Source organism: Gymnogyps californianus, chromosome 2 (assembly GCF_018139145.2).
Source record: "Gymnogyps californianus isolate 813 chromosome 2, ASM1813914v2, whole genome shotgun sequence".
Taxonomy (NCBI): Eukaryota; Metazoa; Chordata; class Aves; order Accipitriformes; family Cathartidae; genus Gymnogyps; species Gymnogyps californianus.
This window is the reverse complement of record NC_059472.1, coordinates 56,399,478-56,425,489: the sequence shown is the minus strand read 5'-3', so window position 1 is coordinate 56,425,489 and position 26,012 is coordinate 56,399,478. Positions and strand designations below refer to the sequence as shown.

Here is a 26,012-nt window from a genome sequence, read left to right as displayed (position 1 = left end):
GGAGGAGCAGCTTCCAGCTCAGACCCTAGATCCCATGCAAAATCCAGTGGTTACAAAATGGCTAAAATTCTGGAGGATGCTATTTTTTGTTCATTTGTTTACTTAATCACCACAAAGGTTAGAAAAGGGCTGCCCTGGAATGGTGTCATGAGACTCCTGAGACATGAAAACCAGAGAAGTACAGGAATGACCTGGTGGAAATTGAGGGCCTGATTCCAATTTCAGTAACATAGGTCTTAAGCCGCTGCAATTTTTTTTTAACTTGAGTAGGGTTATTCCACTTCATTTCACATGCAAAAAGTGAATTAGGTCCTTCATAGCCCACTGGTTCCAGCATTAATGCCAGGAGAATCTGCAGCTGCCTGTTACTTCATTTTATTGTAGTGTTGCTTCATGTTTTAACATCTCTTGTTTGTGGCATTTATATGGTCCAGTCACTCCCTCCTGAAGAGAAAATCTGCTGGAAAAGGTTGGAGGGGAGTAAACCTCTGCAAGATCCTACTTGCAGCTTCACTGCCAAGTACTTTGAAAAGCAGCATTATTGCTGTTGAAAAAAACCTGAGGGTTGTTTGTATAAACCTTACTGGCATGCTTCTTGATAGACCTTGTAACAGATGCACTGTTCCTAAAGTGCTTGGGAAAGATTTTTGGCAGTATAGATGTACGTTTCTCAAGAGGGTCAAATTTACTCTACTGGTTCGCTGTTAATCCCCAGGGCAATCTCCTATCACAGGAGAACGGTAGTGAAAAGTAATGCAAGTTTTCTCATTCTTTGCAAGTGATGTGCCACAGCCCCAAGCTGGTGATGGTGCTACATTTCTCCACTGAGACTGTTAGATGAGGAAAAAATCAAAAAAAGCTTTTTTCTTACACCTGAAAAACAGAAGCCGAGATACAACTTGAGAACGCTACAATTACTATAGGCAATTAAGCACCAAGAAAGGACAAGAACTAGCTAAAGCAAAATATTGGCTCAATTAAAAAATAGACATAAATCGGCTTTAGATGGATTTAGTCTGGAAGTTAGGAGTAGGGCTTTCCAAGGCTTTGGAAAATTTTTCTAATAGTAGCTGTCAGAGCAACAAACAAAAAGCAAACTAATTTAAAGGTAGAGCTTTATATATGTACGAAGAAATTTCTGAGATGACCTGAAATAACACAAGACTCAGTGATCCAACAGATTATGTGTCCATATCGCTAAGTAAATTTTCCAGTCAACACCAACTGTTGAGGTTGGACATCAGGCCTGATGTGTCACAAATGAATCAAGTCAGAGCTCTTTCTACTGAGATTGAAATCACTGATGTATTTCATTTAGTCCAGCAAAAGCCATCCAGCTGCTTCAGCCTGTATATTACCTTCAGCCTGTATATTACTTGTACAGGATGAATTCATACAATCAATTCCTAATGAAAGCTCCATATCTTATTACCAATCTCCTTTTCCATATGAACCTTATGAAAATACTAATGTGAGCCCACGATGCTGGATGAGTCCTTTCTCATGTTACATTCCATACAAAAATATGCCTGAGCATGCAGGTGTTTGCAATGTAAACACCAATCCAAACAAAAGGTTGTTGTGATTTCATGTACCAAGGCGCAGTTCAAAACAGGGGGCTCACTGACTGCGGGCATTCAACGTTGCAACTCGGTAGTGTCCGTAGCTGCTGTAACATGTTTCATTTTGCAGGTCCTCTCCTCAGGCTGCCAATTTTGAGCACAGTTTGAAAAGACAGCATGAAGATGATTATGAGTCAGTCCGTGGAGGTGACATGAACTGTCTCAGTTTACTTTTGGTGGTGCTGACATTGGTTTGCTCCATTCTTTTCATGCTTCTGGTATAGCTGATACCTGTTAGTTGCTGCTTGAAAAGGGAATGTAAAGATCAGCTTCACCCAACTAGATGTTGTCTGATTGGAGCGATAATTGGAGGGAGATCTCTACTTCAAAATGCAGGGAGACTTTGCAGCAGGACAGCGATACCTTCTTGCCTTCCAGCCCAGTGAGGGTTTCATTATAAATTACAACTGGATTTACTGAATAGTAATGCTGTGTCCTTCTAGCAGTATATTCCACAGTACACTATTCTCATACAGAATAGCATAGTATCTAGTGGTTAACTTTGCCCAGTTTACCACCATTAGCTTTGTATGGAGTGAAGGAGCCTGTGTTTACTACCAAATGAAAGGAGGGCATCCACAATTCTCCTTTTAATTAAGCTTAGCCTTGTAAACTATGAAAAGAGTATTATATTAAGGCCAACATTTTATCGTCAAGCAAGCAGGCTCCTATTGTGCATATTGCCAAGGAGAGATAACAGAACTCTTATACTGTCAGAAATTTGTCCTGCCAAGTGGGCATCAGGTTTGTCTAAAACATGCCCAGTGTGTGTGTGTGTGCTGCCAGCCAGAGAAGGTTTGAACTTCACACTGATTTTTCTTATTAAATCCTCAGGCAGTGAATGCACGTTGATAGGTGCTTCCTCTGGTTACAGAAGACTCAAACAGCGATCTTCTAAACAAGCCTCAAATGAAAATTTTCAAATGAAAATGCATCTATCCATCCTGGCCTTACAGTAGTTTAGGTGGTGAGTAGGGTGTCTGTAGCCAGCTTGTGGTGTCACTCCTATCTTTTTGTCTGCATCAGTGGAACTGGGTGTTCATTATAAATGATCATGAGGCAACTGAAAAGGAGAAATTAAAATTCAGTTGTAAGCCAGGTGGCAACTGAGGAGACTTATCTTATGGACTAGAGTTGATTCATTTGTTTAGATTTAACAGTGAGAGGGTTCTTTGCAGTCCAAACAGTAAATAGGAAAACAATCTGAGAAAGAAATCTCAGAGGGAGAAAAATCTGATCAAGAAATTCTCATCAATCCAAAAAATCTCCTGCAGCATGAAAGATAGAGTTCCTGACTTTTTTTTTTTCTTCTGTTTCTGTTATGAATAAAATTTTTGTGTGTTTGAATGAGTTTAAGTCTGAGTTTGGGAGTGTGACCTCTCCTCTTCCCACAGCCAGTCTAAACAGTCCTGAAATGCAGAGGATGTTTGATGTAAACTCCAAATCCCCTTTTGGGTCTATGTCTTTTATGAGGACAAATTAATCCTTAAAGAAACCTGCAGTTTTGCAAAGTTTTGACCACACAAATTATAATTATTGCTGTTATGATGTCTGTGTTTTTCTTTTCAGGACAAGTCTTTTTTTTAATATTTATTCCAATTTCCATGTACATCGGTGGTAGTACTGCCTGATTATGGACTTCAGAATTTGCCTCCAACACAGATAATCTGAGTTCATTCAAACCTAAAAATAAATGAGAAGTCTGTATGTTTTGGTTTGTAGGTTTTTGAATATTTAGTAATAAAATATTTTACAAGGGGGAAAAGAATACACTACTTATCAACAGCTGTATTTTTCTAATGAGGAGTAATAATATAGTAATCTCTTCAAATAAGCAATAACTCGTCAGGGCCTTGAGTGCACCAACAGATGCTGATTACCCTGACATAACTAATAGCTAAGAGATTATCTTGAAGGGCAGAAATTGGAAATATGCACAATGCAGCATATTTTATCAGGCTAGATTTTTTACCCTCCCCTTCAATCATTTTTCGTGGTTTCTTTAAAGATGATTGAACAGCGATGGGTGCATCAGATCCAAAGATCCTGCAGTACACTAGGAGGCTCTAAATGTTATTTTTTAGGGCAGTTAAATGCCAAGCGAAGTTCTATACTAAGCCTGCATTCCAAGGATATGCAGACACACCTTCACCAAGTAGCAGGTAGATCAGGAAATCACATCTCTCACCTTCATAGTTAGAAAAGTTTTAAGAACTGATGAGAATAAAAATGATAGAGCAATAATTGGAAAGGTCAGTTGTGAAGGTATAAAGAGAACTGGCACTAGTTATCTGCAGTAATGGAGTCAGCAAAGTGAAGATCTATCTGCAGGACAGCCTTAGAGAGAAGCTACCATGGTCATAATCAGGACAGTAATAAAATGGATTAGAAAATAATTAAATCTGACACTCTTAACAGAGACAAAATATCATTCAGTCAAAACCCAGGAAGAGTCAAAAGTCTCATTTTGGTGTTAGGACATATTAAAAAAAAATCCCTTAGTTGAACTCTTCAACTCTTGTTTGAAGTCTGAGTTTGAGATAGTCCTGCTGAAGCCAAAAAAATCCTTTCAGTACGACAGGTGGCTGGAATGGAGATGGGTCCCCAGCCCCCTGGTCCCAGTGTGCATGCAGTCATTAGCAAGGGAGGAGCTTAGCCCATGAACAATTTGGACTTTATTCGAGCTACTATCATTCACTGAACTTCTGGGCACGTGTCCTGACTGTAATCCCTCTTCCAAAAAAGCTCAGATGAACTGCACCTCGGTGGGAGTATCCCCTTTGGCTCCTACACAGAGAATGGGAGCACTCGGGCATCTGGGTGACCTGGGTCGTAGCGCTTGCTTGTGGCTGCAAAACAAACAGCAACGTGGAAAGTAAGGAAATCAGACCTCTGGAAATAACAGAGGATTTGGGCAGCTGGGTCCCAAATGATTTGCACAGAGGATGGGGAAAAATTGAACTCCCGGCTGGCTTTGTCCTGCAGGAAGGGGAGGCAAACAACACTGTGTGAGTTCAAAGACTTCTACGCAAATGTAGAGCTGCCTGGGTGTGTTATCCCATAGCAACAGCAAGTTCATAACGTCTTATTTATTCTAACACAGGAGTGAGGACGTAAGCATCCCTTTGAGGGGACACCTATTCTACACCTATTCTTGGATTGGTCACCCAAAAAATAAGCTCAAACTGAGGGCTGGTTGGTTTGTTTATCTAGCCCAAAGGAAGAAGTAAAATAGGCAAGTAATCAGCCTCAATGTACATACGCTGTGTTAGTGGCATCTAAGGAGCTAAATGTGGAAGAAAAAAGGATGCAGAGATTTTTGAGGATAAGAACACATAAAGCCTATCTTAAAGCAAAACATGCTGCTCCCAGCTGTATCTTTATGAAAGCTCTATCTCTGGATCAAAGAAACAAAATCACTCTAACAGCTTGTTTTTTCAAGATAAGCCAAATTTTCACTGCCTCTCCTCTAACTTGTGCTGGCATGCTGTACACTGCATGCTTTTTTCTGTTTGCTTACCAAAAGGTATCATGAGGTAATTAATGTATATAAACTAGAGCTTTCCAAGATAAATAACTTTTCCTTTATTCTCAGGTTCCTAATATCCTGAAGTTTTGTTCCCTGACAATTTTGAGAACCATACAGATTAACTTTTAATGGATAGGTGAAGGACACCACAGCAAGCACAGCCTTCTATTTAATCTATTTCTCGCTGTGGCAAATTACAAACTAAAATCTTCCCTGTATATTTAATCTAATTTAAATCTTAAAGTACATTTGAGTGAAAGGATGTAATATATTATTTAAAGCTGATCCATTAACCTATGGGTTAATAGCATTCATACCCTTAAAAAAACACAGTTGATATAGGAAATTTTGAGAACTAAATAGCATCTGTGGAATATTAATTCTCTATACACAGGTCTTGAAAAACAGCAGACTGCCTTTCAAAGTTAAAGGTAGAAAGCCCTCTGAAAATATTGTATCATCTGCACTGTTCCGTATACTGAATCGTTTCTAGCACTAGGGTCAGAGCCAGAGTCTTTCTTTTAGCTCCCGTTAGCAGGAGAGTTCACCTTGGCCCATTCTACCCCTGTTTTGTGGGAACGTGAGTCTTGCAAGCTCCCTCTCCTCCATAAAACTCTTCCTTGTGAAACAGAGTATCCACAGCCTTCCTTTTGCTAGTTTTCCTTTTATTCCAGTAAGCTGTCCTACCTCACAAATGCATGGATTTTGCCAAGGAAGCAGTTAGGACCACTGTGATAACATCATTTAGCCACTGAACCGTACTGAGGCATTGAAAAATAGCACTGGTACTGTTAAAGCAATGAGAAAGCCCATCTCCTCTGGCTCCCTGACGTACAGCGTGTGTACACTGCATGGTACGGCACGTGCCGTGCCATCCTCTGGGTATGCACAAAAGCGGAGGTGTTCTGCTGATCAGACCATGACTTCCCTCAGCCCTGCGGGGCTGTGGGAGAGCACGGCCAGGCTTCCAAGGCAGTTATGCCCTCCGAGTGCATCAAAGTGGAGAAAGCAGAGATAAGGGCAGACTACTCTGTTCCTACTGTTTAGCAAGAGAATAAAAGAAGAGAAACATAATTCTTGATCAGGAGCCAAAGAGAAATTAAACATAATATATTTAAACAGATGTTTTATAAATGTAACAGCTTGCTTTTTAATAATTGAACTCAGGACAACATTATCACTCATACCAGTATGAAACCCTCTAAGTAGGACTCAGTTTCCCAGTGTTAGAGATCGTTGTTCTCAGTACAAGTGGCTCCTTAGTCTCAGAAATAAAATCAACGCTGTGGTTTTCAAAATGCTGCCTGGAAAGAGATGTGAACAGGAAGAGTGCAGAGTGAGTGAGGTATACGCATGCAAATGTGCAATCACAACAAACCCAGCTCAGCAGGCTTATGGATGCTCAATTAATAGCAAAATTGTATTTAAATAAATAAAAATGTTGCAGCCACCCTGTTAGAGAACTGATATAATTTTCTTCTGTGTTGGAACTGCAGACAGTGTCCCTTTAAATCAATATTATTTGTATTAACTTTATTTGTTTTCCTGCCCTTTACTCCCAACAAGTCTGACTGTAGTCTCATTGCCAGTGGAATATCTGAGGGTGAACGATGCAGCTTTCTCGGTTTACTTTGATATTTTCACTGGAGTTCACTGGAATAAATGACACTTGGAAATATACTGAGGTTCTCATGGGCTAAATCCATCTTTATTCAGAAAGAAGATTTCCTGTATGCTGTGCTTGACAAACATATTCCACTAAATCATTACTTTGATCCCACCCACATTCCAATACCACTGTGCATACTTTGTCTGACTTTCTTTATGAATCACCCAATAAAACACACCCAGTTCGAGATATTATTGCCAATGCTACAGTCTGTGTACATTAAATCTCATTTTAAACAAAAGCCTTTGAACCTGAAATGTTGCCAGTGCTCAAATCCAAGCGATGTAAATCTTCTTAATATACCTGACACCCTTGAACAGTTCCCATAGTTAAAAAATATTACAGCTTACATTTGTACCACAACCAGGCACCCAGTGGTTTGAGCCCAATATGATGGTAAAAAAAAAAAAAAGGAAATGGTCATTTATATATCAAGTGAGCAAAGCTGATTTGGAAATTATTGAGACAATGAGCCTACCTAGGAGTCGCTTTAGGACTGTAATTGCCCTTTCACATCCTAGGTAATTTAATTAAACAAAGGAACTATTTTTGGACCAGACAGCTCTTTAAACTTTTGATACTTGGTATTACAAACCATCTGGCCCTGTATATTGTCAGATTTCATAACTCATACTGTATCACCATCTTCGTCAGAGATTATATATGGGATTTTATGTTTATTTGTATCCCCTCTAGTTTTGTGTACATTTATTTCAGATAAAACACTTCGATCTTTGGATTTCCTCCTAGTTCAATAGCTGAAAATTTCTGTGTAGAAACTGGCATATGTCAAGAACCATTATTCAGTTGTCCTCCTTATTTTGGGTAGCTTTTGGGGATTGTTTTCTTTGTTACACAATCCTTCCTCATAGTCTGTAGATTCTACACATTTCTAACACTGTAAATAACACACACATTAAGTCTTTTACAATATTTTCAGCCTCCACTTTTAGGGGAACAACAATTCTAATTTCAATTATTTCTTCAGTGAATTGACCTCTGCTGTATTTTGCATACATTTGACTGGTTTCCAAGTGTCGTGCCACTGTCTGTCCATACGTCTGTCTGGGCTCAGTGCTAAATGAACTGTAATTATACAGTTGCTGATTGAGTTGGAGCACAAGCACAATGAGTTCACATCTGCCCTCAAAAGACTGTACAAATACACACATCTAAAGACTGACTCCTCCAAAGGTCTAAAATACACGTGTGTAACTGACCCTGAAATTCACTGTGCTTCCTACAAGAGCCAAGGTTATCTAAACAAAGAGTTCTTAGGATGTAACCCCTTGACTTCTCCACCCCTTGCATTTTTTAGGATTGACAGGTCCTAGCAATTGCACAGACCAGGATAACAAGCCATGTCCCAAAGCAATCATTCTCCTGACATGCATCCCACTGGCACCTACTACCCTTCAGATCAGCAAAAAAAGAGCTTAGCTGCCTGCATAGGCATGTACCCAATTCTCCCTGACTAAATGGGTTACGCTGTTGTTTGCTGAATAGGGTGGCCAAGAAGACTTCCAGCCAGCTACTATTCACATGGTTTGTGAAACAGTGTCACTCTTGAATGTGACCTAAGCCCAGTTCAAATCTGAAAAAGATCTGCAGACAGGTTGCCAGACTCCATTTTTGCCAGGGTTTGGGTTTTGTTTCTATTTTACTTTGGAGAAATGCAACGTGAGTATAAGAAAACAGTAATAAAGTTCAAAAACTGTTGACGAAAACAAAAGTGCTGCACACAGCAGCTTGCTGAGAGGAGTTCAGGATGGAGGAGCAAGAAGGTGGGGAGAGCTGATGCTGTAGTAAGAAGAAAAAGGATCATAGGAAGGGACCAGTTGGAAGGGTGTGAAACTGCTGTTGGAGGACAACTGCCGAAAGGAAAAGCAGGTTTGGTGGTAGTGGTAATTCAGTCCCATTTGTCCCTCTGAGATGTGTTCTGGGATCTCAATAACTCATCTCTGATTCAGAAGAAGAGGAGTGTGAGCTGATTGTGTGTGTCAATATCTAAGCAGACCTAGAGTGATGCAAATTTAAACTCAGTAGACCAGGAAATGAAGGAGTGAATAAATGCAAATACATTAATCTGAAAATCAGGTTAGGTATTGCCAGGTAGGGACTGGTTGGGTGGGGAAGGGAGACTGCGTGGGCTGAGGAAAGGCTGGAAAGCCTGGCTGACTCAAGGGCAAGTCTAACAGGGAGGCAGGGTCTGGCCTGGCCTGGCATACAACTCAGAGCTGGCACATTAGGAACCATGCATTAGATTGCTACCTGTCATATATGTAATGGCACCAGATAGCGAAAAACAGCACAGAAGATTTTTTTGGGTGTGTTTTATTTTATTCACTGTTTTCCACCTCAGGCCTCAAGCAGTATCAGGCGCATCATTCTGCTTCTTTTGTTCTCTGTTTCTTTACCTGTAGGATGAGAATAATGACATTTATTTCCTTTCAAAATGATTTGGAGATCTAGGATGAAGGGTTGGGGGATATTGGTATCTACTACAATAGTATCCCAGCTGCACATATATGTGGTTCCTGTAATTTCTTGAAATAGCCAAAATTCAGGGTTTTCTCCTCTCTGCTAAAAAAAAAAAAAAAAAAAAAAAAAGCAACAGGCAATTCAGTGAGGATAAGATTCATTTTCCGGTTGCCCAGTCTTGTTTCCTTCCAGTATGTCAGTGAGACCCAAACCTCTGAGAACCAGGAAATCCAGAGCTAGGGTACATCAGTACAACCTGAACTGTGCCTTGTTTGATCAGTGATTCAGTCTTCCCGTAACATACATATGCATGACACATGATTCCTGAAGCAGAACATCTCAGAGCTGTAGCACAACTCTCTTAAAGGAAAACCTGTGTCCAGGTGAGTGCTACTAAACAAGGAATCCTGTACGTACACCGCACTCAAACACCGAGACCCAGCTCCCTGAAACAGCCTCTGATACATTAATTCTTTGTCCTTTTTCACAGTGAGCTTGAGCACCTATAGGATCAGATGTAGACATAGACTTTCACTTGCCCGCTATAAAGATCACAGACCCCCCTCACACAGTGTCTACAGCCAAAGGAGTTGGGGATATCACCACTGGTAGTGGTCTTAATCGCAAAATGAGGCATCAAGACTTGTCTCCTGATTTACATGCCTCTCTTCCTTTTGCCCACACAGCTACCATCTTCATGCCATTGGTGCCATAGGTTTGCTTGCAAATTAATGCCAAGAGCCATTGCAAGCTCCAGGTGCAGCCTTAATGTTGCACCAGGATGTACCTCAGGGGGGTATTTCTTAGTTTTTTAGAGGTCTGAGCATCACTTGAACTTGCCACTGAATTTGTTGCTGTCCTGGAATGACATGAGGAACCCACGAGGCAAACTTAACTTTATATTAACCAAGCTCTTTGTCAGCAAATTTAGGTGTTAATTTATTCATGGTTGGCATACTAATGTGTTTATACTGCTTCTGCAAGGCCTTCACTGGGAGTGGTGGCAGCTGAACTCTGATGTTAAGCTTCACAGGTTCACCAGCTCAAGCTCTTACCCAGGAAACAGGGAAAATTAAATAAAACTGAATGGCGCACCGTCAAAAACTTTCACAACCACAAGGGATGTATCAAAAAAACCCTTTTCTTGGAGGGAGCTAATAAGAACAGGAATAGGGAAGGGAAGGGGAGGGGAAGGAGAAGAAAGGAAAGGCTTCACGATGAACACCTCTTTTTAGCAGAAATGCTTCATTATGAGATACATTTTCAAATGCGAATTGACTGTGTCCCAGGCTTCAGCCATCAGGGTTTCATGTGTATCCATTTGTATTATATGTGCTTACATGTGTACATGTATCTTAATCTGTGTGTTTAGTCATGGGCCAGTATTGGCTAAGCACTCCATAAAGAACAAAAAGATGGTCTGTAACGTAAAGAGTGTGTAGTTTAACCATAAAGCACAACATACGCGTGCAGACAGAATCCTGGGGGTGGACAAGAAAACTATGAGTCAGTATTACTCAAGAGGATAAGCAGTTGCCTTGGTGCACCAGCAGTCTAACCCCGATACATTTTTTGGTAGGCTTTACAGGAAAAGAGAGTTTTGTGGAGGAATCCGAAGGAGGATACCGAGATGGCTGTGCAGATATTTATGGGAAGCTCTTCCCACACATGAAGGGTAGCCTGGGAGAAATGCAAAGCTAGTTAATATGTGGACATTGAAAGCTGGCATTGTTGTCTGATCAGACTTGCTTCTTCACAGCAAATGAGAGAAAATAGATAATAATATACTAGATAATAAGATAATATGGGTGAGTTCTTGGGGCTGCAGGGTTTTTGAGCCTGAGGTCCTTATACCTGGAGCAGTTTTGACTGAAGAAATGTCACTAATCCAACTACAGAATAACATGTCGCAAATATGTCTAGATGGATGTTGGGTATCTTGTGTCCAACTTGGTCACTTGTGTAGGCTTGAAAGGATTTATGTAGTACTTATGTAAATGCTATAATGTCTCACTGATTGCTATGGACTTTTTTGAGATACATCATGTAGATAGCAATACAGGTGTCTTTTATCACATGCAAAGGATCTTGCCAAGGAGTCTTCCGTTTGTATCCTTCCATCCATAGCCTTGGCTTCTACCCTTTGTGGTGTGTTTTTCCATGAGATAGAGTGTGTGAACATTAGTTTATCTATTTCTTAAGTTTTTTACTTCCCAGTGCCTGTAGGGGTACTCAAACTGACTATGAGAACTCCAGCACAAAATCTGCTAGAACATTTTGGCAGGTGCTAAATTACTTGCTCCTTAACACGTCTCGTCTAATAAAACAAATCTGTTATGTAAATTTTCTTTCATAATTAGGTATGTTATTTTAGAATGGCAGTTCATCACGCTGCCTGAAAGAGTCAGTCTGTCCTACGCTTACAGGGTCTCTGTCTGCCTTGCTTGTGACCAGTGGCAGGGAATCTTGCCATCAACCTGAACTTTGGATCAGGCCCTTAAGGAGTACCTGGGGATTTGCTGAGGCCGAGAAGTTTAGAAATATCTGGTTACTTGTTCATTAAGTGGGATTTTGCATTGTGTGTTGGCATGAAGCCAATTTTTTTTTTTTTAATTATTTTTTCCCCTCCGTGTGTGTCACTGTATGAGCCAAAGGTTTTGCCACAGAGTTTCTACTCAGAGGAAGAGACCTTTCCTGATGGCTGCTAGCGATGGTGCTGGGACCAGCTGTGCCTGAGAAACACAGTCTGATGTTCTACGGGTAACACATAGCAAAAAAAATTGCAATTCCTGAACAATTGTAATTTGTCTTGCAAGGCTAAATCACACTGATCCTTGTTATCTGTGCTATTTAAATACCACACAGCCCTGCCCACAGAGAAAGAACTAACAACCACTTAAGATGATCACATGCACATAGGAAGATCCAAAATTCATTTATACGAATTTGTTAAGTATGATCTCTTGCAATCATGATTTTACCTTGCTTTATTGCATAAATTGTTCTTCCTCTCTTTAAACAAATGTGTACATAGAAATAAAAAAATCCTAAATACTCTAGAGACCATTACATATGGGGCAATAATTAATTGATGATAATTAACACTATTAATACACTTTTAAGAGCAGTAATTCTGTTGCATTCCAAATTATAAACCCAGTTGTCATAGATGTAGCTCATTAAGTTTCATTTCTCATTCTGATTATAATAATAATGGTCAAGGTAGCTTTGATGCCCTCAGACCACAGTAATCTATAGTTAGCGTGCATTAGTGCCTCTTTGTAAAGAGTTGGAAAAAGGAACCAAACCCCTCGATTCTTCCAGTAAAACTAAGTACATCACATTTTAGGCTGTTGCTATTGAATTCAGAGGAAGCAAAACTGGGCCTTGATTGTGGTGAACGATGCAGAGTGGAGAGGAGAGAAAACTTCCCAGAAATAATAGCTTGTGGTAATAGAGATAATAAAAATGTGATCTTCAAGTATGCTTTATTTTTCTGCTCTAGGTCTATTGCTATTACACCCAGCATTGGCAGCTATTTGTGATGTCAAATATTTCCCCTGAATCTCCTCTTAAATTACACTGGCAGAGAATAGCATGGTTCATATAACTTAGTCATGGTGAATTTACTTGATTTACTCAGATTTTAAGGTTATATATCTGAATAAAAGCAAGTGTTGGATAATCAGTATCCAGTAGGCCCTAGTGACTCATCTAAAGATTGAATGGGTATGAAACAGGGCAGAGCTTGTTGTGTAGGGTTTTAAGGAAAGGTATGTATGCATTTTAAAAGAAGATTACACATTTTCAGCCACTATGGCAAAGAGAATGAATGACTACACAGATTTAATCCTTGTCCAACTTACAAAATAAAAACAACCGTATGATGTTAAAAAGCAGCTTACAAGACACGCTGTCAAACATTCAGTTAAAAACAGAGCTACTGGAATTGCATCCTTTTTTGAAAAACTAGGCAAAAATAACTTATTTTGCTTTTCTGTGTATTAACAACTTCATCAATTATTACTGAGACAAAAATAAGACTGTGGAAGATTCAGATAAGACTTGCAGGTAGCATCAGTAATGGTCCTTTCCTTTACCAAGTGCTCTGGTTATCAACTAATCAGAGCATTTGTTTTATCCAACATTTTTAATCTTCCAATTCACAGTGGAAAATCTATCAAAACAGTTAAAATGACAACAACCACCAGCACTGACCATAAGGTACAGCCAACAAAAGCACAAAACGATGGATACCTTTGCATATCCGTACAACCAAACCGGTCGTTTTTACAACAGAAGTCAGAATGCACAGCAGCAACGTGGAGAACACCCCGTAATTTTTAAGCCACGGGTTCCCGGTTGCTGAAACTCGGCAGTTCACACGAGGAGGGTGCTCGTGGGTGCTGTGGCAGGACCACAGCCACTGCTTTCTCCAGGTGACCCCGCAACGCCCGAAGCCACTTCTGTGGCCCCGCTGCATCACCGAGACCCCCTTCCTCTGGAAGCGACCCCATGCAGCCCAAGGCGAGGAGGACCTTTGTGGCGCTGCCCCCCTGCGGGGGCCCTTCTCTCCGGGTGACCCCACAACGCCCCAAACGGGGCCTTCCAGGGGAGGATCGGGAGCGCGGTGGGGCCTTGCCTCAGCCCCGCTGCCCTCCCCGCCCCTCGGCGGGCGGCAGGAGGAGCCCAAACCCCGAGATGGCGGCGGGGGGGAGCGGCGAGACCAGGTGAGCGGGCCGGGGCGTGTGTCGATGCCCTGGCAGTCGCCGGCCTCGCCGCCCGCGGGCAGGGCCGGGCGGCTCCGGGCGTGAGTCAGAGCGAGGGGCGGGGAAGCGCGGCCGCCTGTGCGAGCTAGCGCGGCTCCGCCGGGCGGAGGCGGGGGCAGCGTGTCCGGCCCAGACCCCTCCTCCCGCCTTCCTCCGCCCGCCCGCTCCCTCCTCCCTCCCTCTCCTCCCTGCACGGCTCTCCCGGGGACGCGGGGAGACGCCGCCGGGCCCGGGGCCTGGACCGCGCGGGGCTTGCCCCCTCCTGCCGCCCGCACCGCCGCCCCCTTCGTCGCTCGGCCGCGGGTTAAATGTAGCCCGGCGCCCCGCGGGGGCTGCAGCAAAATGGCGGGTAGGTAGCGCCCCCCTCCCCCTTTCCGCACACGCCGCCTCCCCGGTGAGGCGCCAGCCCTCCTCTTCCCCCCCCCCTCCTCTCCCCCGCTCCGGCTTCGGAAGCGCTTCCCGCCGCTGTCCGGCTCGGAGCGCGGGGGGCTGCGGGGTGGGGTCGGGTCGGGTCGGGGGAGCGCCGGCGGGCAGCCTGCGGAGCTCGCTAGCGGCGGCGGGGGGTGGCCCCGCGGGCGGCCGGGGGTCACGCGTGGCGGGGGCGGCGGGGGGCAGCGGGCCGGGCGCGTTGGCAGATGGTGTGTCTCCCGCAGATCTGTCGCTGCTCCAGGAGGACCTGCAGGAGGAGATCGACGGATGTGAGTGGGGCCGGGGGGCGGCTTTCGGGCGAGGAAGTGGCTTCAGAGGGGAGCGCCCACGGTGCATTGTGGGAGGCGGCGGCGGTGGGGGGGGGGGGAGGAGGAAGAAGAGGAGGAGGAGGCCATGCTCCGCGCTTCACGGTGTACATGACACGCACCCGGGCGCGCGTGGGGCAGGCCGGGCTCCGCCGGGCTTTCCCGCAGGGGAGTGGTGGCGGCGCGCGGCGGGGTGCGTTGGCCGGCGGGAAGCGCGGGGGGGTGTGTGTGGGGGGTTGTGCGTGCGGGGGTTCCGTTAACGGCCGCCGAGGGCGGGCGGGAGGCCGCCCCGCCGGGAGGTGTGGCAGCCTGCGGGCCGCCGAGGGGCGTCGTCCCCTCATGGCCTGGGCACGGGGGGACGCCTCCGGGGAGGAGAGACCTGCCGGGTCGGAGGCTGCAGCGTGTGGGTTGCTCGTTCCTTTTATATCTATATATTTTTTTATATTTCTTTTGTCGTTCCCCCCCCCCTCCTCCCCGCCCCCCCCGCCCCCTCAGGCCCCCTCTTCCTGACCCTGCTGGAGAGATGTGTGGAAAAGAGTTAATGTCAGGGTGCAAATTGCAGAATGTGGCTCTGGTGCAAAATTACTAACTCAGGGGTATGAAGCCTGGCTGGGCAGACTGTAAAATGTTACTCAGGTGAGAAGGCGTCTGTTGGTAATGTCAATACCGAGGGAGCTTTTTGGAAGTGGAGGAGGATAAATTTTGGGCGGAAAGTGAAAATGGAGGCGGCGGCGGCTCTTTTCGAGGCAGCTGGTAACGCAGGCGTCTGCCTCGCAGTCTGCCGTGGGTGTGCGGACCCTTGTCACTGTCTGAAGGTATTTTGTCTGCTGTGCAGTGATCCGCTCGCCAGGGATGGATCGAAGGAGAAAAACCTTTCATTTTATGGCTTACATTTTTAGAGGAGAGTTATTTTGACTTTTCAGAATTTAACTGTTACATCTTCTTTTTCAGTTCTGTCATCTGATGTTTTAAAAGGCTTTTATTGTGCGTTGCCTTGCACAAAGAGGGAGCCTTTCTGTAAGGCTTTTTTTTTTTTTTTTCCCCCCAATTCTGACAGCTTGAAATTCAGCTTGATAGTGTAGCTGTTTCAAAACTTTGTGTGATTACAGGAGGACTTTTTCAGAAGTAACACACTTAAAAAAGCAACAGCAAAGTGCATTCTTAAATTTCCACTTAGATTATGATTTTTGTTGACTGTAAGGCAGGAGTTGAAGTAAGAAATTACGTGTAGTCATTGGAGAGATGATTCTGAACCCATGGGTTCCTTGTGGTGGTTTGAATGTTATGGTCTTGTCTTTAAAAATGAAAAAATAATATATGCGTGGAGGTATGACTCAGTCCAGATGAGAGCATCCTGAAGGCAGGAGCCACAGAAATCTAAAAATTTGAAACCTCATTAAAAATTACTGAGGTTTTGATGGAGTAGATAAAAGTGACTAGCTCAGTACTTATGTGTATTATTTTAAGAGAAGAAACTGATTCATACAGATTCGTATGTGTGCTGTCTGGACATAGTTCAGTCAGACAATGTCTTTTATGGTTCTAAATTTTATGTGGTGGTGTTCTTGTGAGGTGGGTTTGAGCTAAAGAAAAATAATACAGACCAGGGAGACTGTACATATCTAGTGAAAAGCACTATTTCTTGTGCAGTGGTATTTCTTTGAAATAACCATGTTTTGTACCCACGTACAACAGGTCTTAGGCAATTGATGAAAGCATTCCCAATTGATGCATTATGTGGGATTACGTTTCATGGTTGCATATATGAAACAGACAATTTAAAAAAAAAGACAAAAAGCCAAAATTTTTGCCTGGCTGTGCCAAGCCTGAACCCCACCCTCTGGTACTTCTCTACTGTAAATATTTCAAATATTTACAGCTCTTTCGAGCAGTAGAGTTAGACACTGGTTTAGAGGTGTATTCCTGAAGTAGCAGAATGCAATTGTGAGAAAACTGGAAGTGCTGGCAGCTTTTATGCATGTGCGATTCTGCCAGCTGTGGTCTTGCTATTAAATGTGCTAAGCTATAGTTAAGGACAAACAAGGAAAAAGACGTGCGGGCATACCTGTAGTCCTCCTCCTCCTATTTAGGAGGAGAAATTAGGTAAATGTAAAATAATATGAATTATACGAAAAGACTGAGATGGGATCAATTGATTGCCTATTTTGAAAAGTAAACTATGTAGTTTTCAATAAATCTTTGGGCTTTTAATTGATCTGGTATCAAGCAATAGCAAAACATCTATGATTTATGCTGGAGAAACCAAGAGTGATTAAGACTAGAAGCATGTGTAAAGATCTGGATTGGACATCTGAAGCTGGATCTCTGATTAGCCATATGGTTTAGAACACTTTACTAGATTAGGCGTTACTTTGTAGCTCATCAGTGAGTCTAGGTTTGATTCTGCATCACAAAATGGTTTGGGTTTTTTTTTTTTATTTGTTTGGTTGGGTGTTGGTTTTTGTTTGGTTTTTTTTTTTTTTTTGCTAATGAGAATCTACAATGTGATTCACCGTTTTCTAATACAATAAAAGTACAAAAGAAAATGAAAGACTCATTAAAGTGACTAATAGATACCTTTTACTGGTCATGTTCTAAAGCAGTAGGAGAAAGCCCTGGAGTCGAGCAAACAACAATGCACAGTTGCTGCTAAAAGTAATGAACCAAGCATCTCTGTATCTTTTTAGATATGCGGAGTTAAGAACGGCTGTTTTATGATCGTTGTCTTTAAGGTTTCTGGAATTAAGTATTTTACTGGAAAGTTGGAGTTTAATCAACAACTTGTACAACTGTACAATTTGTGCCTCCCCTCATGTGTCATCCCAACTCATTGTATGCTAGGTAACCTGAAATATAAAACAGTAAATTATTATATCTTTGGAGTACTGTTTTAGTAGTTGCTTGTAAAAGAAAGTTTACCTTTTCCCAAAGAGAGCTTGATAAATGTTTAGGTTAAATGAAACATTCCTAGATTTCAAGAGTAGTAAATCTGCTTTTGGAGTAGTTGGAGACCTTGAGAATATATGCTGTGGAACGCATCTATTTAAAAATTGCCTTTTGTTTATTTGTTTAAGAGGTCAGAGATTAAACAGGAGCTTTTATAAGAAAGGCTTTTAGAGAGTGGTTGATAAACCAGCTGGATTGACTTTTAAATAATTAATTTCAGCTTTGGTTTGCATTTCTATTTTGAAGGCTTCGTATTATTTTCTGCTCTTGGTTGCTTGGTAACCACTGGAAGGCTCTGATGGTTTCCCCCCCCCAGGTGAACGCATATTTTACACCTGATGGTACATTACACAGATGATTGCTTTAAGTAGTTACATGGCTTGGCACATGGTATTTCAGTACTTTAATTTTAGGTAATATTTTGCTTATGCAGAGGTAGCTCCTGATGTCAAAGGCTATGATAATAATTAAAGAAATTCTGGTTCTCCCATATTCAGCCAGTGGCTTTTCCTTGTTTGGTAGTTTGAAGTAAAAAAAAAAAAAATTTTTTTTTAAAAAATTCAGTGAATGTATCCTCGCTGAACATACAGAAGGTTATAAAAGAAATTTAATTCCTAAATATAAGTTCTTATTGTGAAAGGCAACTTTATTATTGACTCTAACCCCCCAAATAAGTAACATATCATTGTATTTCATTTGTGTGAAGGTGAACCTAACAAGAATCCTTGCATGATATCCATTAAGGCAAAAAAACCCCCCACCCTAAAGGCAATAGGGTGAAATTTCAAAGTGAAAGCCTGCAGAAGACTCACCATCCCATCTGGCTGCTATAAGGTGGCAAAATTAAGGTAGCGGTTCAGTGTCAGCTGGACAGTTGCCCATAACACTATTTGGACTATTGACATTCTTGATCTTTTGTCTAAAATCTTGTACAGTAGATGAAAAGAAGTCAGTGAAAATTTGGCTTTTGTTCAAATCTTTGTTTTGTGCATACAAAATCAATATAGAATAACATAACTGTATAAGCTAAATATGGAACAGAAAAGAAAATAAGCAACAAAAATGGTTGAAAAACAAACACGGAGGGTAGTAGAATTACATATTTCTGATGATAAATAAAATGTTCTTTATGACTCTTGCTAGATGGTTTGTGTTCCACACCCCCTCCCCCCCGGATGTTTCTGAAGATTGAACTGATCAGTACAGATAGATGCAATCAAACATACCATGATGCTGACTTCTTTCAGTCTGTCTACTGATGAGTGCAGGGTGTATATTCTGAAAAATAGAGCCATCTGTAGTTAGAATTCAGATTGTGAAGGGGGATAGCTTTATTTAACTCAGGATTTTAATTGTTATTTAAATCAGGAGAGAAAAGAAATTTTGGTCTAATAACTGGTTTTAATACTGTTTTGCATTTGGTTTTTTTTGAAAAAATGTTTATTATTGATAACTGGCAGCTGCATTTACATACAACTTTTGGACTTTTGATAGTTGCAAGAACTATATGCATGCTTTGGTGGTTACGTAGCTTAACATTCAGCTTCTGAAGCTTTATCTTTTATCATGTTGAAAAATGGTGATAGTTGCCTTTTTCTGTACACTTAGTATTCAGATGTTTTAACTAAAAATGCAGAAAATAGTATTTTAATATCTAAGCATAGTTTAGACAGTTCTAGTTTAGAACTGTTAAATGAGTTTTTATAGATAAATAGAAATACACCTCTGTGTAAACTTGTTTTCCTCAGCATAAGAGTTTAACAGTAAGATAGATTTAAAATTTAACAATGAGATAATTTTTACAATTAGCAAATCTAGTGTTACTGGTTGGATTTTACTTGTAGATTAAACAGTTCTAAAGATTTAAAAAAATATAGTAGCTGTTATCTAATATAGCTCTGGTTTTAGTATTGAGTTCTTTTTCATTGATTGGAAAGGGAGGACAGGTGTTTCTAGCCTCTCCTCCTGGCAGGCTTCTCAACTGTGAGTGAACCAGTTATTTAGCTGAGCTGAGAAAATACTCTTTGTGCATCTGCAGGTGTCAAAAGCTGGTTTATCTTTGATGATATGTTCTTGTTCCAGGTGATCAGCAAATCATCTGACATTAGCAGTGAGTTTGTGTTGGTGGAATGCTTTTAATTAAATTATTTTATTAGACTTTGAGTAGCACACAAGTCTCTTCCCAAATAGAAGCTAATTTCAATTTAATTTTTTTCTTTTAAGTTTTTTCTATTTTCATAATATTTAAAGTCAAAAGGGTTTGTTTTTTTTTTTTTTAAATAAAATCGGTCTGTATTTCCCTGTGGTGTCAAATCACAATCACAGCTTGATGCTGTGTTGTAGTTCTTATTCCCTTGCAGTGAATTATGCTGGGATAATGTGCATTCAGTATGTTAAAATTCACCTTGCCTTTCCCACAGCTGTACATAGTAATATCAGAAGCTTTTGTATTGTGGTTCCTTTGTTCCTTTACCACAGAACAAGAATTGGCAAATTTTGTTATGCTGTTAGTTTTTATGGATGGACTGCAAGTCAGGTCACTTCTTAGACTTAATTCCAGCTTTGAGTATAGCTAAATTTCCAACATAATGTTCAAATGCAACATTGGATTACTGACCTTTTGGTCCCATTAGAGACTTAGCTCTGGTGAAAGAGTGCTGAGATAGTTTGAGTTACTGGGTTGGCATTTCAGTAGTCTTTAATGACCGTGTTGCAAAAAATAATAACAGAAATTAATAGCAGACTTTCTGTTTTGGTTCTCTGGTGTGACTGAGATTCTGTTCTGTTGGGAATCTAATAACTGGTTTTTAATGCTAATGAAGCATACTTGTTAAGTCTGTTTCCCCTGGAGATCAGGTTTTAATTCTCCTGAGTCTTCAGTTTATTTCTTTGTCTTTTAATGTGGTGATTGACCCTCATAGAAACTGGGAGACTCAGGTGGATGGTTGTGTCCCCATGGCATTCTGGTTTTAGTGGTCTCAGGTGGGTAATGGTTAGTCTCTTTTTCTTGAGCAACCTCTTAGGATCCTAGAGAGAAGATGATGATGTGAGGAAAGGGTTGTGCTTGATTTGGTATAGGCTAATGAACCTTCCTCATGCAGCTGCACATATTTTCTCCATTACACCTAGCAGTGCATTGAAGAAGAGGTAATTTTCTAGGCTTTCAGCTTCCCAAGGCCAGTAGTATCATTTCTCATGTGGAAATGTGCTTTTTGCCAGCCACCTTTTTATGTTCCTGTCTCTGGCAGGAGTCCTCAATTAAGGTTGCCAACTCCTTTTTTTTTTTTTTTTTTTTTTTTGTCTCCTGATTTATCTCCTAGGGCTTTCAGGTATTCTCCTCCTCCTCACTTTCTCTCCCCGTTGGAGGGGGAAAAAACAAAAAGAGGAAGGAGTGAATGTAGTCGGGAAAGAGATGGAAATTTTCAAAATCTTAAACTTAAAAGATAGAGTGAAACCTTGGTGTTCGTGCAGTTGTTTCTGACTGCTGACCTATTGTGGAGGTGTCAGACTGCAGTGTGTTGAAGATAAAATGCCTCTCTTCCTGTGTGTGTCTTGCTGCTAAGACTTTCCCTCTGTGTGGGCAGGAAGTTTTCATTGTCAGAGTAGTAGCTGCAAGAGATGACTTGTAACACTGGCAGAACTGGATGAAAGGATAGCTTCTGCTTTGAGAGCTGGAGTAACAGTTCCATCTTTGGAAGAGCGAGGCAGGGGCAGCTGCCCCTAAAGGAACGCAGAACATCAGGGCTTCTCTGTCTGCTTTAGAAGGTATAGCATAAGAAAAATTAATGTGGCTTTTTCTTGGTTTGGGTGGGACGCTGCAGTTCTTTCTGGCAATAGGGTATTAAAATCCTGTCCAATGTATAGGTTGAACGCAGTGTCAAAACATGTTTGTGAAGAGTGTTCATTTGCAACAGCAGAACAACTGCACTGAGAGTTGAGAGTACTGGTTTAGTGGGGTTTTTTTTACTATTTTTAAGGTAAAGAAAAATGAAAGGCAAATAGTACAATAAATGTGTGTTATTCTGAGATACAATTTCCATAATAGTTAAATATATTAATGTATAAAAGTAACATTCTATATGAGTGCTAATGCAGATTGTTGGAGCATTTTTCTCTGATAAATCTGCTTAGGTATTTTTTTGTCTTGTTGCCATAGTGCCTGAACAGTTCCCAAATATTTGAATGGAAGAGAGACCACCTTTTCCTTCCTCTCTAGCCTTCAGGAAGAATAGCTTGATTAGTCTGTTGGGATACTTGCTTGTGCAAGTTTGCTTGTATGTATGTTTTATTAGAGGAAACTCTAGTTTAAATAACATTGAAATTAACACCCATGGCTGTTCTTACTTTTTCTAAGAGTGAATCCACTGCATTCTGTACTGCTCAGTCTTCTCCCATAGACCAGTTTTACACTTTATACTGAGCACAGAGAGGAAGAGTGTGGAGAGTTGCAGAAAGAAGAAAAGTGTGAAGAGTTGCAGAAAGAATTTCCGCCTCTGAACGGTCAGGAAACATGAAGGCTTATCCCATGAAGAGTTTTGAATGCTGTCAAACAACATCTCAAGAGCGTTGTCTGGGGTTTAAGTGGAGAGAGCAGAAGTACAGTTAGGAAGTTCAAAGCGATTTATGTTGCAAAGCCATGTTTTATAGATTATGGATCTAGTCATAGAACTTGCCTTCTCGGCAGCGTTTAGCCCAAGTAAGTGTATTTCAGTTACTGTGACTGAACCAGTCGAAGTAACTGCACAGTGGAGCAACACTTGTTTCAAGTGCAGCAGTTGAGTTAGTAGCTGATGTGTTATAACTCCTGGTGTCACATTAGCATTGCAAAGCTAGCACAAGCCTTTGGACCATTTGAGCTTCAACTGCTTGCTTCATAATGTTCTCCCTTCCAGTTAGTCGAAGGTTAATGTGTATGTAGTTTGAACTTGATGTTTTTGTGTCTACCAGATACCCAGTTAGGGGCAGAACTTGAGCATGGCCCTAAGCACAGTGAATGCATGTGTCCTGTCATGGTAGGACCAGGGAGAACATCTTGGTTGAAGATGGAAGTGGGATTCTCTTCACAGTGCTACAAAATTCTCAGTCATGGAGGCAATCAAAAACCCCACAAGCAGCAGTGCTCTGCAGAGAGAGGGTGGATACCTTTCTTTGACTGTAAGGAACTTGTAGAGGAGAAAAAAGTACCTTGGAGTAACTGCTGCTCACACTAGCTGACTTCCGCTTCACTCCAGCCTCATTCCACAATTTTTAATTGTATGCAGTTGTTTGGAAGGGTAAAAGATAGGGACGTAAATAGCAGGAGACTTGAGTACCATGGTGATGGGTGTGACATGCTCCCAACAGGAAATCGGCAGACAAAATGTAAACTGTTGATTGTTTTAACTGGTAGCTTGGATGTCCTCTTTGTTTCAATTTCCTCTGAACCAGCTTTTGTTGCAGGTCAGACTGTTAACTGGTAGAAGGTACATTCTGCTGTTGTGCAAATAAATGACTAGTGAGCAATATGAGATAGAAGTATTCCTTTGTTTCAGAGCAAATCAGGATTTTCAGTGCTGCTTGTGTATGCCTCGAAGAGAAAAACTTGTCTGTAGCTGCACCTGTCCTCATTGCTTAAAGAATTTTGTATCACCCCTCGTTTCCTCCGATGCTTGATGAGAAATACAACTCCTTTGGCATGCTTGATAACTGTATCTTTTTTTTTTAAGGCCTTTGCTAAATGAAAATATTCTCTTAGTCTGTTATGTTTTAGTCTAGTGGGTCTTTTAAATTTGCTGTGCCATACTTGTATGAGTCCTGTGTGTAAACAGCTGCTGATTTTGGTTCCTGCGTCTTTCTTTCATCTGCTAAATGCTACCCCCACCAAGCCTGTACTGAAGTTTTCTTTAAAGGGTTTGCTCTGTCTGTGCTTCAAGCTGTTAGCAAGCTCTGCTATGAAAGTGCTACATAGGGGCTAATGTGGTAAGCCTTGCTGTTAGCACAGCAGCTTTGCATCAGAGCTGCTTTGCATTTCCCCCTTATCTTCTTCCTTGCTCCTAGCTCTCTCCTCCTCCCCCACTCCCAATCCCAACAAACTTGGAGTGCAGACAACAAAGTCTACATGTTCAGGTGTGATGACTTCACCACATTCATAAGAGGGTCAAGGCAGATAGTGCTCCGTGTTTGAAGGGGAAATTTTGGGGAGAGACAGAAAGGCAAGTGTGGTTCTTATTTCTGCTAATATCGTTGATGGACTGGAATCTAAGATTATCACTTGCAGATCCCTTTTATACTTCTGTTCACCTTTTTTGTAATTTTGCTGAGAAAATCACACACTGTTCAAACTTATATTTTTCTCTGGAAACATTTGCAATATCAGGGTGAACTTGTGGCATCTCATTTGCATTTTCAGTCTTAGACTACAGAAGGAAAACAGAGATGATATATTTTAAGTGTCTCTTGGAAAAATCAGCTCCCACTTTCTGACAGTGGGATCTATGATCACCAGTGAGTGATACCTGGATCGGGCAGGCAGGGTGGTGGAAGTCAGCATGACAAACACATTTTGTAATATTTGTGTAATTGTCATTGCAATAGCTCTTGGTTAATGTTACTGAAATAATGCAGTAAATTTGTGGTAGCAAATGCAGCTGAAATAGCACAACTGATGCTATGGTCTGTGATGTCACTGTGGAACCGGTGCTGGAATATAGTGCAGTATGAAAGGGTAAGAGTAATGAGTTCCTAACCGTGAACAAATATAGATGTTTAGCTTCCATGCTTGTGCTGAGGTGGATTTCTCTTTGCAGAACATCAAGATGCAAAACAATATTTCTTACAGAACGTGAGATGGAAGGGAACGTATTTACAATGCGGAAGGGCTGAGAATACTACTTGTGTTCTGCAGAAATCTGAACGTAGGGTGAATTTATTCTTTCATCGCATAGAGGACAGTGACTTAGAACAAACTTGCTGCTATTATTTTGTGATTATGATATCAAATGTTTGGGCTCGTAGGGCTACTATTTTTGCTTTACAATTAAACAGAAAAATTACTTGCTCGAACAGCAGAACAGAACTAAGTCTTTTCTGCATATAAGTGCTGTATTAACCTGAACATCCTTATGGTAACACTTGAAGTAGAGCATAGCAAATAGTGTGTACTACAATTGAATAAAAATTAATCCGTTTTACTAGATATATCTGTAGTAACTGCCATAAAGACTTCTTAATAGATCTTTAGAATGCTTTGGGAATGCAGAAGATAAAATGAGGGAACTGTAATATTAGTTGGAAATCTTGAATCTTTAAAATTGTTTGTTCCTCAGCTTTGAGAAATGAAAATTGCTCATTTTTAGAATACCTGTCGTCTTGTTACTGAGTTTCCATGCCAAAATGAGGGAGGATATGTTTCTGCCGTGGAGCCCATAGCAGATACAGAAGAACAAGAAGAGTACGTGTAGACCTTGCTACTCAGCAGTCTATGGCAAAGAGTTGTTCATGCATTATTAAATAAAAGAAAAATAGTAATTATTTTTTCAAACATGTTCTTGTGCACCTGTCTAAAAGACACAACATGATCAAGATCTTTGTGAAAGATATTATGAAGATGAGATACATACCAGAAAAATCAGCTCACTTGAAAATTGGCCTATAGACTATAGTTTTATGGGGGGCTGAGTTTTAAATGGACTTCTATTTCATTGTTGTATGCTCAGCCAAGCTTGTCAATGGTTGACTAAGCACCTCTAAACATAGTCTGTCTCAGCAAGATTGCTGTATGGTCAGTGTAAGTTAATAATTGTTGCAAGTAATTGTTGTATCCTTGCCATAAAACGGGGAACTTAAGGGAAACAGGAGAACTTAAAGTCGGGGGTGTTAATATATTCTTGGTACAGTATGGACCAGATGCAAGAGAGATAGACAAGCCTGAACAACTTCTACAAAAAACAGTCAAACAAATGATTGGGCAGGAAAATGAAGGTACAGAGAGGAGTTGTTACTTGGCTTGTGTCATACAACAGGTCAGTGATAATTAGATACTGAAACAAAATCCAGTGTTTATCTTGTGCAATGCTGCCTTGTGTTTGGTGGTAGTAGTGTGGAGTTTTGAGAAGTTTGCAAACTCCTTAGTCTAGATAAATTAATGTATTTATTCATTTTGCTCTGCTTTGATGGTTATGTGGACAGAAAATAGTGGCACTGTGATTGCTTTTCACACTGTTGTCCAATCGTTGTTCCTCCACCCCATCACCACTAATGACTTTGAACTGCTGGGATAGGATG

At 41.3% G+C, this 26,012-nt stretch overlaps 1 protein-coding gene across 1 annotated transcript in view; it reads left to right on the top strand.

Annotated features, from left to right (window-relative positions):
• Positions 1-14,299: 14,299 nt before the first annotated feature.
• Positions 14,300-26,012, top strand: part of PPP4R1 (protein phosphatase 4 regulatory subunit 1) — a 68,803-nt gene continuing 57,090 nt past the window's right edge. Inside the window, exons 1-2 of the mRNA XM_050891995.1 lie at positions 14,300-14,419; positions 14,724-14,768. Coding sequence (XP_050747952.1) covers positions 14,413-14,419; positions 14,724-14,768 — 52 coding nt within the window. The 5' untranslated portion in view covers positions 14,300-14,412. The remainder of the gene's footprint in view (positions 14,420-14,723; positions 14,769-26,012) is intronic.